The sequence below is a fragment of the Rhamphochromis sp. 'chilingali' genome, assembly GCF_963969265.1.
Source record: "Rhamphochromis sp. 'chilingali' genome assembly, chromosome: 15".
Classification (NCBI taxonomy): Eukaryota; Metazoa; Chordata; class Actinopteri; order Cichliformes; family Cichlidae; genus Rhamphochromis; species Rhamphochromis sp. 'chilingali'.
This window is the reverse complement of record NC_137942.1, coordinates 27,437,456-27,452,147: the sequence shown is the minus strand read 5'-3', so window position 1 is coordinate 27,452,147 and position 14,692 is coordinate 27,437,456. Positions and strand designations below refer to the sequence as shown.

Below are 14,692 nucleotides of genomic sequence, written 5' to 3'. Positions count from 1 at the left end.
AGCCGCACGTTCCCTTTTTTTCTGCGGCACCAAAACGGAAGTACTTCATTGGTCCGCGAGGCCAAGATCAAGAATAGCGCCGACAGAAGAAGCGAGGTAAGCTGTGAAAATGCGGGCGCGTGTTTTAATGTGTGTGACATTTGAGAACGTGTTATTCTCAAAGTGTCCGGTTTCGGTGTTCGCGTGCTGCTTTACGCGAGGAGGCAGCGGCGGGGGAAGGTTTAGGAGGAAGAGGAGGAGAAGGAGGAGGAGGAGGACGAAGAGGGCAAACTCATGCGTGACGTAGATTAATGGAGCACGCGAGCTGCCGGTAGAAAAGCGTCAAACACAAGATGTCAGGCCGAGAAAACCCCTCAGAGAGCTGGAGGGGAGTGAGCCGTTCTCAGTGGGGAAATGCTGAATACTTAAAGCTCTTTAGCCATCGTGGGATTAAGAAAGTGTTTCTCAACAAGGCAACGTGGCTGAGTGTGTTCTGCCAATAAACTCGTTTGTTCACGTCACTCGTTATATGACGCTCACGAGCCCTAATCACGTTAATTAGCGCTGATTCTTCATTAAACAGCTCGTGCTCGAGAGCTTAAACCGTGTGAGACTAGAAGTTTTTCACTAAGTGATTCAAAACAATGTCAGCTGTGAGTGTATTATAGAGGATACTCGAAGTGATTATTTCTCCCGCACACAGCACGTTGCAGGTTTTTTCTGCAAAAAAGGAGAAAAGATGTCATAATCATCTAAACCAGGGGTAGGGAACCCCCAGGCTTCAAGGGCCAGTGTCCTGCAGGTTTTAGATGTGTCCTTGATCCATCACAGCTGATTTAAATGGCTAAATTACCTCCTCAACATGTCTTGAAGTTCTCCAGAGGCCTGGTAATGAACTAATCATTTGATTAATTTGTGTTGACCCAAGGTGAGATCTAAAACCTACAGGACATCGGCTCTCGAGGCTTGGAGTTCCCTACCCCTGATCTAAACCCAAGTGGACCTCAGCGCTTGCTCTTGGGCCAGCAGCTGAGATCCTGATATTTAATTAAATAATACTGAATCTAAAATCCTCCAGAAAGTAGCATTACAGAAGTTCTAACTACTGATTTTTTTTAAAAAAATATAATTTTCCTTAAAAGCAGTCCAAATGATTATTCTATTTTATTCTACTGTATATAGTATATTATTTTATTCTATTCTGTACAGCTGTGTACTGAATTTATTCTTATTGTATTCTAATTTTTGCGTCATAACTTTTGCACTGTCCACTTCCTGCTGTGACAAAACAAATTTCCCACGTGTGGGACTAATAAAGGTTATCTTATCTTATCTTATTCCTTGAACTTTTTTCTCCAACTTGCCTGACAGATGTGTCAGGTGTGTACGAATACAAATCAGTCCAGTATTTGTTGCCTCCTATCCCATCTATCCAGACAGCTCCTTTGCTTAAACCACACGGACCATTTCCAGTAGTTCCAGTTTTTGAAATGAGCAATTTGCTGACATAAGAAAATATCCATTACCTGGTTTAGCTAATTTATTTTTTTTACTTATGTGTTAAAAGCAAACCTATTGTGCTTTTTCTGAATTTGTTGGCGAATGCTTATATTTAACATGGCCAAAGTTACAAATAAAAAGGTCTGTGCATATACAGGTAATCCCCCTGGGAGCCAAAACCTCAGTTCAAACAGCATTGATGACAATATGATGTCAAAGAAAGCAGGTCATATCACCATTCTCATGTAGAGGTGTGTGTGTGTGTGTGTGTGTGTGTGGTGGGGGGGTTAATACAACATTGTATTGTGATATTTTGTGTTGCATTATTGCACTGATACAGGAACAGCAAGTATTGATAAATGAATTAAAAAATTAAAATACTATGAACAAGAAGGCTCACGTCATGAGATGAGCCGAGCAAACTTGCATTAAATCAGCCCAACTGATAAACCATCAAACGCTGGTTGCACTTAGCTTTACAAAGATGCCTCCTAATGCAGAGCAAGCTAATGGCTCAGTCACACGAACAAAAATAGGACAGCAACCTCCTTACATCTACACGGGTGACTTTCTGGTGATTGTATTGAATTTTTTCATGTACTACAACTTGGTGGTGATTAAATGGTTACCACACAACCACTTTTGATCAGAAGTTGATTGCGCAGGTCACCTGATGGGACGTAACCTTTCTGCAAACAGTTGCAGTCTGATTTGGACTGAGTGCAGTCACTTTGAGAGAGATTGTTGAAGTTTAGGGGATAACTGTTGTCTAACATATAAATACAGACAGACTGCCAACATGTTGCAATCAGTGTGAATGAGTCTTTGTCAGCTAGCAGGGTACACCCTGGACATGTCGCCAGTCTGTCGCAGGCCTAACAAATAGACACAACCATTCACACTCACATTCACACATAAATGTGATTTATTTGTTTTTTATTACACTTTATCCATGCCCCACCTGCACCATGTGCACTGATTAGGTGCCCCAGCAGGAACACCACAGCATAGTATGAGAACCACTGGCTTAAAGGAAGAGGAGCTTAAATACCTTGTTTCAGGTACTGGATAAACTGGGAGTATCACTATTTCGACAGTTTATACCAAGTGCAGCATAAGGGGGGAAAAAAGGATCTTAAGCCTATTTAAAAAAAAAAAAAATGTTATTTAGAATAGTAAATTATGCAAAACTACTTTTGTACAAGTCAAGAATGAAATTATGGAGCTGGAAATAAACATTGTGGGTGTCACCATGTAATTCATATATCTCTAACTTTAGTCCTGACAAGTAACTGGTGCCAGTTTGTAAAGCTCAGGCAGGGTTTAAGAGTGGATTCATTATGTTTACTTTTAAACATATGGGACCTATAGCGGTTTTGGATACATTTCTTCTTCTTATTTTTTAATCTTATAATCAGAAGTATCTGAAATGCAATACTAATATTAGAATAAGTAACACTTATCTTCTGTATCTTTGCCTGTTGTGCAAAGATGGCTCACAGGCTCGTGCTACGAAGACTCTGGACACTGTCTGTGAACGATATCCGCTGCCTCCCCACATCCACTGCCTCCGTTGCTTCCTCTTGTTATTCCACATCCCTTCAGTCCAGTACAACCCGGGTCTCCTTCCTCTCCCCGTCACGAAGTCTGCCTCGCGCCCTGCCTCACACCTCCCGCCGAGAAGTCTCCTTCAATGTGCAGGACAGCGAGGACTTTACAGAGAGGGTCATCAACAGCGAACTGCCCGTGCTAGTGGACTTTCATGCACAGTGAGTACCTCAGGGAGCCCAAGGAGAGTGACTGTATGGACGTATTAAATAAAACTAGGGATAATATAAATGGATGAAAAACAGTCCCACCCTGGTCACCTTGGTGCTAAAGCTCTTTGCAGTTATGCAGATACAGATTTGCTTTGCAAATGTAGATAATATTCAGTTCAGTCAAAATATCTGCTGACGCTTGGCTGCGTTTGTACACGCTTTCCTTGGAAAAGACCTTGTTCCACAGCTGCCCCGCCTCTTTAAAACACTGCAAGTGTTACATACAGCATGTGCTGTTAAAAATATATACATGTACAGTGGTGACTTAAACTCTCAAGTCCTGTAAGCTTACACGACAGCTGCTCAAAAGTCCACAGTAGACAGAGCATGTCTCACAGATAGGAGTGCATCTTCACAGCTGTTAGGTTGTTTGTCATTAATACAGCCCACAGGCCTTGTTCACACAAGACATTTTTACTAAATACTAGCTCTCTTTCACAGCGGTTACTGAAATAACACTGGGGACTTTTTTTCTGCCCTACTTTTCCTTTCCCTTGTAATACGATGCTGTGCAAAGGTTTTGAGTCTCCCTTCATTTCTTTGCATGTTGTTAGGAAAGTGCAAAATGGATGCAGTGCTTTATTGAAACATGCAAATATATATGAAAATACACTATGTGAAACAAAAATGGAGTCAGTATTTGGTATAGCCACCTTTTTATTCTTCAACACAGTCATCTCAAAGCTTTTCTTTGGGGGGGGGGGCTTGTCCAGTTATAATGATGTCAGGGAAGTACACGATGCATTATTACTCATATTTTATAATCTTTAAAAGGCTGTTAGCTCGGGCTCTGCTGTGTTATTGGTACTTTTTGATTGCATCAGGGTTTTCATGGTCCTAATAACTCTTGGAAGTAGTATCGTCGGTCCTTTGTTTTTGTTTATTGGCTCCAACTACTGTGCAGTTAGTAGTTGTGAGCATAAGAGGACCTCGACGTAAATGTGCGGTGACTGGTCCAGATGTAAGTGTATGTACGTGAACTCTGATCTTTAGCCTTAAAATGGAACAAAACACTTAGAAGTGCACAAACAGTGAAGTCTGCAGCCAGAACTAGAACAACAGAGTTACAGAAATTGCTGCAGTAAGGATGCATCGTATAGCATCAGATTTCTGTTAAAGTCACTGAAATGACAGATCCTTCATCCTGGCTGCAGTCACACTGTACCGTACCCACACAGGAGAAATACCTGCCAATCAGAAAAATGTCTGTGACATGTTTTTTGGTTTATGTAGTACATAGAACTTCTACATGGTATAAATTAATCTTATACTTTATTGATTTCTGTTTTATTTTTATTACTTTCTAATATATGTCTGATTCACTTTTTCCTTTCTGACCCTTGTGCTGCTGTAACAAGAAGGATTAATACAGTCTAGTGCTGTCTATCAAATCAACAATCCTTCAGTAGAAAGGTCTGTTAAAACAAACTGCAGACCTCATTTAGTTTCTAGGTCATCAGATGGTAGATGTGAGGATGGCACAGTTTTGTTTTCTACCTCAGAATTTCAGAGTTTTTATTTATTAATGCTGGGAAAGTGTAACTGTGTGTAAGCATTGGCCCATTTTCATCAGGTTTCCCAGCATGCCATTACAGTGAGCCAGCATGCAATATACCAAGTCCTTAAACCGGCTCCTTTTACAAGCTTTTATGTGCATTTCTTGCCCTGTGCTTCTCCTAGTATTCAAAGTCTAACTACGCCCTTGCACTGAAAGATGTTAATTGGTGTTAACGACATCTGTGCTTTTAATTCTCTGACTAGTTTAATGTGTGCTGTGGGAGAGAGCTCTATGGTTTTGTTTAAAATAAGTTAATACTGTTTGTCTCCTTTTGTTTTGTGTTTTTTAGGTGGTGTGGTCCCTGTAAGATCCTCGGACCAAGGTTGGAGAAAGCTGTTGCAAAACAGAAAGGTCGCGTTGCCATGGCAAAAGTTGACATAGATGACCACACAGATTTGGCCATTGAATATGGGGTGAGACCTAGTTTAAGTATATCTTTATGGCACTCCTGTCCTCCTGTTTGGTTAATTTCTGCTGTGCTTGGATGTAGAATTCTATCATCATATTTATATGATGTTTTATTAAGTCAAAGTGTCACTAGTTCTGTCTTACAATGCGCCGCCTTGTCTGCCCTCAGGTCTCTGCTGTTCCCACAGTCATCGCCATGCGGGGAGGTGACGTCGTCGATCACTTTGTGGGGATCAAAGATGATGATGAGCTGGACTCATTTGTCAGCAAAGTCATTGGACAATGAAATCCACCTGTCCTCACCCAGCCATACCCCCACCATCGTCATTCTCATGCTGTTCTCTCTGATTCTGGCACGGCCGGCGAGCCCTGGGCTGCCATTTTGAGCCTGTTTAGCAATCACTATTAAGTAAACAAAACCTAACCACAATTACAGCTGGCAGACTCTCAAATGCTCACACCTATCCCTTGACATGTTGCTTTAGCTGTGCATTGTCTCTTCGGGCTCTCTCTCTGTCTCCCTCTTGTGTTTTTTGTTACTAGTCAAGCGATGGGTGTGTGCTCCATTTTGCAGCAGTTCCACGTTCTTTCATAATGTGACTACTCTCGCTAAGCTGGTGTGTAACAGTTTTCTGTAAAAACTCTTAAGTTTGGATGGAAAATAAATGTGCTCTACTGCACTCATTGTGTACAATGTTGGATGAACATTTATAGTTTTCGCGGTGCAGGGAATTTAACTTGCAACCTGACAATACTGAATGAGGTTGGTGACAGTGTTACATGTAGATCCTGCTCGTGTCCACACGAGGGCAACGTTTCTCTAACATCACAGAGTCGCACACAGTCATTTTACACCGTTATGCCTAATACTGTGAGAAAGGAAGGCGCACGTGTTTCTCTCCTGTTCCTGACTGTAAAACTGAAGTCGAGCGGGAATTGCGATGAAGATTTTTAGTTTATTACTAAAATGAACTCTGTGTACCAGAAACATGACCAAGTGAAGTAATAAAGGAGTAAAAAGATGTTGTTTATACGGATTGTTTGTGGTTGTGTGTGGGGTTGAGATGGAGACAAAGGCTTGGAGCTGTGCTGTCCCTAATGACACTGATGCAATACCATAGTTTCCCTCCCTCAGCTGGTTTTACAGCACCCGGGGGATGCAGTTATAAGCTCCAGATGGATATTTGTGTTGTTTTTACTTAAAGGGGATTAAGCTTTCCTTACCTAATGGATGAAGTTAAAGTAGCTCTGGATCTCCTTACTTCGCCTATCTGGGAACCTTGGGGTCAGTTTTCAAAAAGACACATCCTTTAAACTCTGAAGTCCGAGTCATCATCAGTGTCTGTGTCAGAATCTTCTCCCCCACAAGTCTCCAAAGACTTGGCACTTAAGGGACCAGAAATTAATAATTATGACATGAATCAAAAACATGAAACATCCGGGTTTCATCTCCAGGAGGTGACACAACCTGAGCCACGGGGAGTCGCAGGCTACTGTTAACCTAGCAACACTCTCAACCCCAGATAAATAGGAAGGTTTCTTCAGGAGGGGTATCGCTATAAAAATCTGTGCCAAATCAGAAACGTGGACATGTCCGTCTGCTGTGGAAATAAGGAACCAGTCAAATGTACCTTCTTCTCTAAAGATGGTGATGCTAAAGTGACGAAGGGCCATCAGTTTCCATGTTGTAGACAGAAGTGGAGCCTCGCTGTGTGGGAGCTGATTTTTAACATTTGTGTTGTTTTTGACCCAGTGCCTGTTTTCAATTTATGTTTCTTGTTTTAAAATAATTACACGGTGCTGGAATATATTCCCAACTGGAACATTATATTTCCTCATTGCCAGGTTGCTCCAAAGGCTTCCCAAAAAACCTACAGTTGATCCAAAACAACGCAGCAAGAGGTGCTAATGAGTATTAACACGAGAGACCACATATCTATACTCGACTCAGTCTTTACACTTCATCATGTACCTATAGGATGTAGCTTTGTTAGTGCCATAGTTCTAGAATAGAATGGGAGGGATGGCTTAGCTTAAAGGTTGGGATCAAGAGATGGACCCCCTCTCTGATTTCAGGATTAGTCTTAAAAGTTAGTTGTTTTTTTTGGATAAACACATGTTTTGGGCTGGATCAGGAGATTCTGCTGGGGGACCTGGTATCACGTACTGAGCACCTCTCCTCGCTTTCATTCCCTTTGCATTTATATGACATCATTAAAAGCCATTATTCTTTTATTTTCTGTCCTCTCTTTCTCTCCCTTCCTTTCTGTATCCCCAGACATCCATGTTCCTGATCTGTGGATACGGATCCCACTAACCTGTGCCCTCAGGAAGTTAGGAGGATGTTGGATTGTTGGGAATTCTCTAATGTTACAGGGTCTTAAATTACTATATAAAGGACTGTTTTTGTGAACTGGAGGATTTTCAGTTGTATTATGCCAGCGTCATCCCCCCAAATCTCCCTGTGCCTTCTGTCTGAACATGCAGGTGTTACTCATGTTGTTACAATCCAGTCTTTACCGAAATGCCTACCTACACACCACCCTCTACTTAAATTACCCCCCTTCTGTCACCCCCTCAAATCAACAGTGTCTGCCTCCTCGTCTGTGTCTCTAATTTTCACCTTTGCATGTTTTCATTCTTGCACCTGGGCCAGAGTACCGTACCGTGCCCAGCCACCTTTCCCTCCTCTGTCGCGGTTGAGATGTTCTCGACATGTGCTGCGACCTGGCAGATGGACTCTGACCCTCGAGCCTGTCACATTCGTGCTGTTCATAAACTATCTACCTCTCTCCAGTCCGAATGAGTGTGAGTTCAGCCTTTGCTTGCTTGTAAGTTGCTATGGTGACAGCAAAGAAAGTAATAAATAGCTGTTTTATCACTGGATGTGGTTAATGATTAACAGCAGAGTAGTAAGATTGGGCTTGCTTTTATTTATTTCTTTATTTACGTAGCACTGCACCTCACAGTGACGAGGGATAGAAAGTAAAATGTTACTTTCTGTACTCATATAAACACTTTTAATGTGAGGGGCCTGCCCAATAAAGACTGGAGTGCAAGAGTGAGGCAAGTCTGTATCACTAATGAACCATTCAAAGAATCGAGTGCTTCGTGGTAAAGCAGACAGGAGATGACCTGCCCTGCCTAGAAAGACCCTTCTCTCATCATCGTCTCTATCTCTCGTAATTTTCTCAGCAGAAAACATGCCCAGCCCTGGCCGCTTGCTTTCCCATCCTGGCGTGTCATTACAGAGAGCCCACAGCTGACAGAATCATAGTGACGGCCTTCAGAACTGCTCATTAAAGTCATCATTTGTCATCTGCACTTTCAGCGGGTCCTGGGTTGGATTAGGTCATTGCAAATGAAGCCCAAGGATGTGCTCACTGATAGTTACTCAGTAGCAGCCAGATCAGAGATCAAGTGATTTTTTTTTTGTATTATTTAAAAAGAAGGAGGGGGAGGAGGAGGGGGAGGAATTCCACTGGCATTATGTAAGCAGGTGTGCGTAAAGCTAAAGGCCCAGATGTACAAACACAATTGTTGTAAGCTGGATGAAAGACATTCCTGCATAGTTTTTGAGATGTCTGTGAATGTTCTACCATTTCAGCCGCTTTTGTCCCCTTCTGCCTCAGATAATCAGCAACCGCGCCACATGACTTCCTATGCAGTTCCTATACTTTCAGACTGAGGAAAAGAGGTGACTGAAGAGATGACGACAGCCACCAGAGGTTAAAGACCAACATGTAACCCTACACGTCTTCCGCGAAAAACAATAGACCACACCTCCACCCTCTCTCTCTTTCGCTCTCTCTCCCACTCTCTCTCACACTCACTCAACCACTTCTTGTGACCATATAAGGCAAAAAAAAGTCAGGGGAAGCCAGCGGCGGCTGCTGCTGAGTAAACGGCAAGAGGCAGAGTTGCCAGAATTCTTGCAGTGAGTCTGTCCCACTTTAGAGCCCCAAACTGCTAATGTTCGCTCTCTGTTTGTTCGAAATGGCATCGCTTGTCTCTGAGCCAAACGCTTTTGCCCTGTGTGTGCATTTGGGTGAGGTGCTTATGGGAGAAAGAGCCGATCTGGCACAGGCCTGAGAATTCTGTGTTTATAGTAAATACATATCTGTATTTATATTTTAAACACACACCCTCTCCACCTTGTTAGAGCTGCGCTCTGTTCCAGACAAAGCAGCCACTGTTGCTGTTTCTCTCACTCCCATCAGTGCAATACCTTATGGACTTAGCATGTATTAGGGATGCTGTCTTATCAGCAACGCAACAAAGGGGGAGAGAGACGGACAAAGGAAGACGAGCTGTGCCTGTTTTCCCTTTTACTCCACATTCCCTAGTTTTGTGAGTCAACATGTGTCTTATCACTCCTTCCTGTGTACTGATTGCTAAGGAAAAAGGAGGATGGCGGAGCTGGAACCCAGGGTGAGACTAAAGACAGAATAAATAGCCACTGGACACACCGGTGCTTATTATTGCATTATCATAAAAGCTGAGGAAGCTCTTAATTATTCTTTGCGGTTCGTGCTATTCAAATACACACAAACAAACACTTTGTTTAACTATGTCAAGAGGTTGTGTTAACTGAAGCATGCTGGGTACATAGTCTCGGCAGACAGGGAGATGGTGATGAACAAACCGCATGCGCTGTAATAAGTGTTGTTGACCGGTTAGAGCTAGAGGATGTGGCTCAGACAGTAGCAATAAAGTGGCCCTATTAGAGGTTTCCCGATTTTCTGTCATATATGTGCTGTTAAAATGGCAGAAGCTCCTCATAAAAATAGCCAATGAGTTCAATGTACGTGCAAGTAATCCCAGTGATTGCATGAGCGCTGAAGCCCCTCCCACCTGTTGTTCAGACCTTTTGTTTGCAAGCTGCAGCAAATAGGGAGAAAGTCGGCCTTAAAGGGAGGGTGAAGGAGACGCAAACAGCTTGTTTCAAGACATACGAAAAAAGACATCCTTTACCTCGCCGCACCCCCAACCAGTTGCCGCAGATGGCTGCCATTCCCTGAGCCTGGCTGTTGCCGGAGGCTTCTTCCAGCTAAAAGGGAGTTTTGTCACCAAATACTTGCTCGCTGATTGTTGGGGTTTTCTCTGTTTTATTTTAGGGTCTTTACATTACAATAATACAGAAGCGGGCGTTATTGTGATTTGGTGCTATATAAATAAAACTGAGGGCCTGTGTCAACAGCCAGGATAAGTTGATAAGGATTATTTCGAACTGTGATTCTAGTACACTTCAGGAGTGAAAGAGTGGAGTAGGAAATGAGTACAAGAGGTAAATTTGTTTGCTCTATTATTTGACCTACATCTGAGCTTTTGCATGTACAGACATGTAGGCCCGTGTGTTGCTTGAGGGCACAGACACACACACAAATTCACGCAAGCGGTTACACTCCAAGAGTGGTCAGTGAGTTAACATAGCACCCTTTTTAACGTGCCGTCACTGAATGAGTTCCTTTCTTTCTGACTGGATGATATAATGGCCTTACACACCCTGAATTACAGACACACCCTGCTGCTGCTATTACAACCAACTGAAGGGGGGGGAGAAAGAGAGAATGAGCGAGAGAAAGGGAAGAGGGAGGGAGGGAGATGGTGAGGTCAGAGTTGTCCATATTTGGTAATTCTGCTATGTTTTAATCCCACATTTATTTTGCTTCCCACTTCTGTTTGCTTCTCTTTTTCCCCTTTAGATCCAAGATTCTTATCATATGAGAAGCTGTTGTCATATTACAAAATGTGCTTTGAGCTCAGATCTGTTTGTATGTCAGAAGCCTGATTCTCTTGCTTATTCCCCTGTTGTCTTCGCCTCTGCCCCTCTCCTCTTTTGGCATCTGGTCCCTCTCAAGTAACACGTGACCTTTGACCTCTTAGCTGAAAATTCAGATATTTCCCGTCCATCCTAGTAAAGTAGGGATGTGGGGGCTTATTGATTTTTCCATGCAGACACGCTGAATCGTCAGCATTTTGCTCTCCATACATGCGATACCCAGCTGCTAAAACATATAGGAAAACAAACAGACACATTCCACTCATAGTGACACGCAGCGAACATAAATCACACATTGTACTGAAAATGCCATTTTCCTGTGTTTGTCAGCAGATTCCTGTCATGCCTTAGGCCCTGCTGCAATATAAGGCAACTTCTAGGGATAAATGAGCATAATAGTTTGCCTTGTGCAGCGAATGTGTAGTTCAAGTATACCTGTGCTGAAATATATATATAGATATGTGTTATTTCTCTTCAGAATGCCATCATCTGTTTTGTGTTGCCATCTCTTATCAGGGATTACTTCCAAACAGGAAAAACAGAAAGACTTGTCTTAGTAGAAAAACTTGCTTTAAATCAAAAGTGTGCAGTTCGGGTTATAATCCACAGCTCTGACACTTTAACCTCAAGCACTTCGTCATAAATAAGGATCTGTTGTGCTGATTTAGTGGCTTTGGATGAATCACGGTTCAAAATAATCCTTATCTACTTTATACTGGGCAAGGGAGAACCATGGAAAAAACTAAAAACTCTTCAAGGATCAAAAGTAAAGCTTGAAAAGACAGACGGTGGCTGCAGTGACACTTTTCAGTGTTTTTGAAACTCGGTTTCACTTCAGCTATTTGTATGTAATAACTTCGCTCTTCTCCGCGGTTAGTTGACAGAGCAACAACAGCACATAGAGTGGCCCACAGACCGGTTGTACCACATACTTTGTACACTGCCTCCATCTGACAACGGAGCTCGCTGCAGGCAGACGGGCAGTGCCCGGTCACTACCGCTGAAATGACCATATCAGAGTTATCCGCTCTTATCAAGCTTATTATAATTAAGTGAAACTAAACTTAAAAAAAATAATCTTCTGAAAAATATTAAAACTATCCATGCATCTATATTCTACTTATTCAGGGTCACGAGGAGCTGGAGCCTATCCCAGCTGTAATTAGAGTGAGAGGCAGGGTCCATCCTGGGCAGATCGCCAGTCTGTTGCAAGATTAACACAGAGACACGGGTAACCATTCACACTAATTAACCTAACCTCACCAACTGCATGTCTTTGGACTGTGGGAGGAAGCCAGAGTACCGACGCAGAGGTGGGAAGAATATGGCATACAGAAAGTCCTCGGCCTGTGAGGCAACAGTGCTAACCACTGCACCACTGTGTTGCTCATTAAACCTAAATTAAATAATTTTATGAAATTTTGGAAAATAAATCTATCTATCTATCTATCTATCTATCTATCTATCCATCTATCCATCTATCCATCCATCCATCCATCCTAATCCAATCCTATGGAACATTTTCAAACAATAAAAACTAAACTGAAAGAAGAAACTAAACTAAATTAAATAAAAGTCTTTTGAAAACGGGAAACTATAATAACTCTGGCTCTCACTGACATCATACAGAGTCAATAAAAAAGAGCCTGAAACCTGCATTACTGGAAGCTTTGGTCATTTTGAGCATCCACCAATGCAGCAGCATATACTGACGGCCAAAGCATAATAGTCAGGGTCCACAAACGATGGGTGATAAATTCAAGTGAAAACACAAACCCTTAAAGCAGACAGTGAAGACATCCAATGGCATTTTTATGGGGACACAGAGAAAGTGAAAAAACATTTATTTTCCACTGCTAACGTCTCCCTGCTGGTTGTGGCATGTGCGTTGGCCCTGTGCCTTCAGGGCCCGTTCAGCAAACCGGACCCAAATCACCCGATTTGAAACCCAGAGGGCTGCTTGAAGTAAACAGGTTCATATTGTACTTTCCATTCTCCGGCGTAGACTTTGGCATCGGTAACACAGGACTTTCATCTCGACATCATTCACCCTTTCCTACCACATTCCTGCTTTCCTGTTCTCCATTCCCTCATTCTCTCTTTATCCTTCATTTCTTTCCACAAGGCAACGTTGACGTTAATTTTAACAGCCAAGTGAAAACTAATGTCAACATGTATTTCTCTCCTTTCACACTAATTAGATCATCACCTGCGGCGGTTCCCATGCAGTGTTAACACGTCTGATCATGAAGCTCGGCTCACTTGTTGGGCGAGTGAAAAGTCACATAACTGTTTTGAATTTTATCTTACACCGTGTTTGTTCTTCAGATCTAATCTCATATCTGACAGGTGGATGGATGCATTTCAATAAACTCACTGGAGAAAAAAAACTGGAGATCTGTTGGGACTGGCCATGGTGCCAGGTGCAGGAGGAAGTTTTAAAAGAGTAATTGCATTTTAAATTACGCAATTTAGTTAAATGCATCACAAAAATAAATCCACAACACCTGGTTTCTCGCATCTAAGAGCTTGGGAAAGTGTGGATAAAGTTTTTATATTTAAAAAATCCCTCTGGTGGAAGCAGGAGCCAATAGGCTGAAATTGCTTGTATGTAATGGTGACAGGATGACTGAGTTTTTAAAAATTGGTTAACAGTGAAAAATTCAAGGCCCTCTGCAACCATGCTGCCAAAGTCGGGGTCAGCTGCACACTGGTCTTCCTGACCTCCTTTTAGAGTGGAGACAGCCTGTTTACAGAGAGGAGTGCTTCACAATATTAATACATCTTATGTGTTTAAGCAGACAGAGGTGGGTGTAGAGTTTCAAGAAACCGCTGCCTGAGTTTTTGTTACACCTTAAAAAAGAAAGAGACAGACAGATTAGTAATATGAGTAGCACGCAAGCCTGCATGTGCATGATTTGTCTGCTATCTGACAGCAGAAACGAAATCAAACATCTGGAGCCATCCGTACTAGTTGTTTAGCACGGCGCTCAGGGCAGACTAGACCTCGCTGACACACGAGGGGAGATCCTGAGTGATGCAGTTCATCCTGAGAATGACTGGTACTTATATGGTCATAAAAATCCTTAGCATGCACATACCTCTCTCATTAAACACAGCTTTATCGGTAACCTCTCTAGTCTCTCCTCCCTCCTCTCAACGCTTTCAAGTTCAGTTTTTTGTTCTTTGTCCCGCCTATTCGCTGTCACCCCTCCGCCCTGTGCTGCCTTTAGAAGAAGCCGATTGGACAAAAGTGTCGAGGATTAACAAAGGACGGCGGCCATTGGCCAGGGGGCGGATATGTGACAGCTGGGTCCCGCCTCATCCTGAACCCCACCCCAGGCTCCGGCGGGCCGTTCGCTGACTAAAATTACGCAAACCAGAGACCAGCCAGTGGAAGAGGGAGGGAAAAAGGAAGAGGGGGAGAGAGAGAGAGAGAAAAAAAAAAGATAGAAAGAGCGACTGACTGAAGTGGAGGAAGCGAGCTCTGTAGTTTAGCCTGAACTCTTCGAAGCTGCTGCCGACAGGAAGATAAGTTTGTCTCACTGCGACGCTGACTGAGCCACACGGTTGTTGTTAGCCACCCTCTTAAAAAAGGCAGCCTGCACCCCAAAAGCAGGTAATTTCTTTCTTGAACACTTTTGT

General features: G+C 42.8%; 2 protein-coding genes across 3 annotated transcripts in view; both read left to right on the top strand.

Annotated features, from left to right (window-relative positions):
* On the top strand, positions 1 to 6,287 carry txn2 (thioredoxin 2). The gene is made up of 4 exons (XM_080904345.1): positions 1 to 96; positions 2,971 to 3,248; positions 5,147 to 5,270; positions 5,435 to 6,287. Exons 2-4 carry the CDS (start codon positions 2,971 to 2,973, stop codon positions 5,549 to 5,551), a joined length of 519 nt encoding a protein of 172 aa, XP_080760471.1. The 5' UTR covers positions 1 to 96; the 3' UTR covers positions 5,552 to 6,287.
* An 8,152-nt stretch (positions 6,288 to 14,439) lies between these two features.
* The window catches only part of LOC308411210 (myosin-9-like), a 32,776-nt gene continuing 32,523 nt past the window's right edge, over positions 14,440 to 14,692 (top strand). For both annotated transcript variants that reach the window (XM_080905029.1, XM_080905028.1), the window contains exon 1: positions 14,440 to 14,666. The gene's annotated coding sequence lies outside the window, so the exon portion shown is untranslated. The remainder of the gene's footprint in view (positions 14,667 to 14,692) is intronic.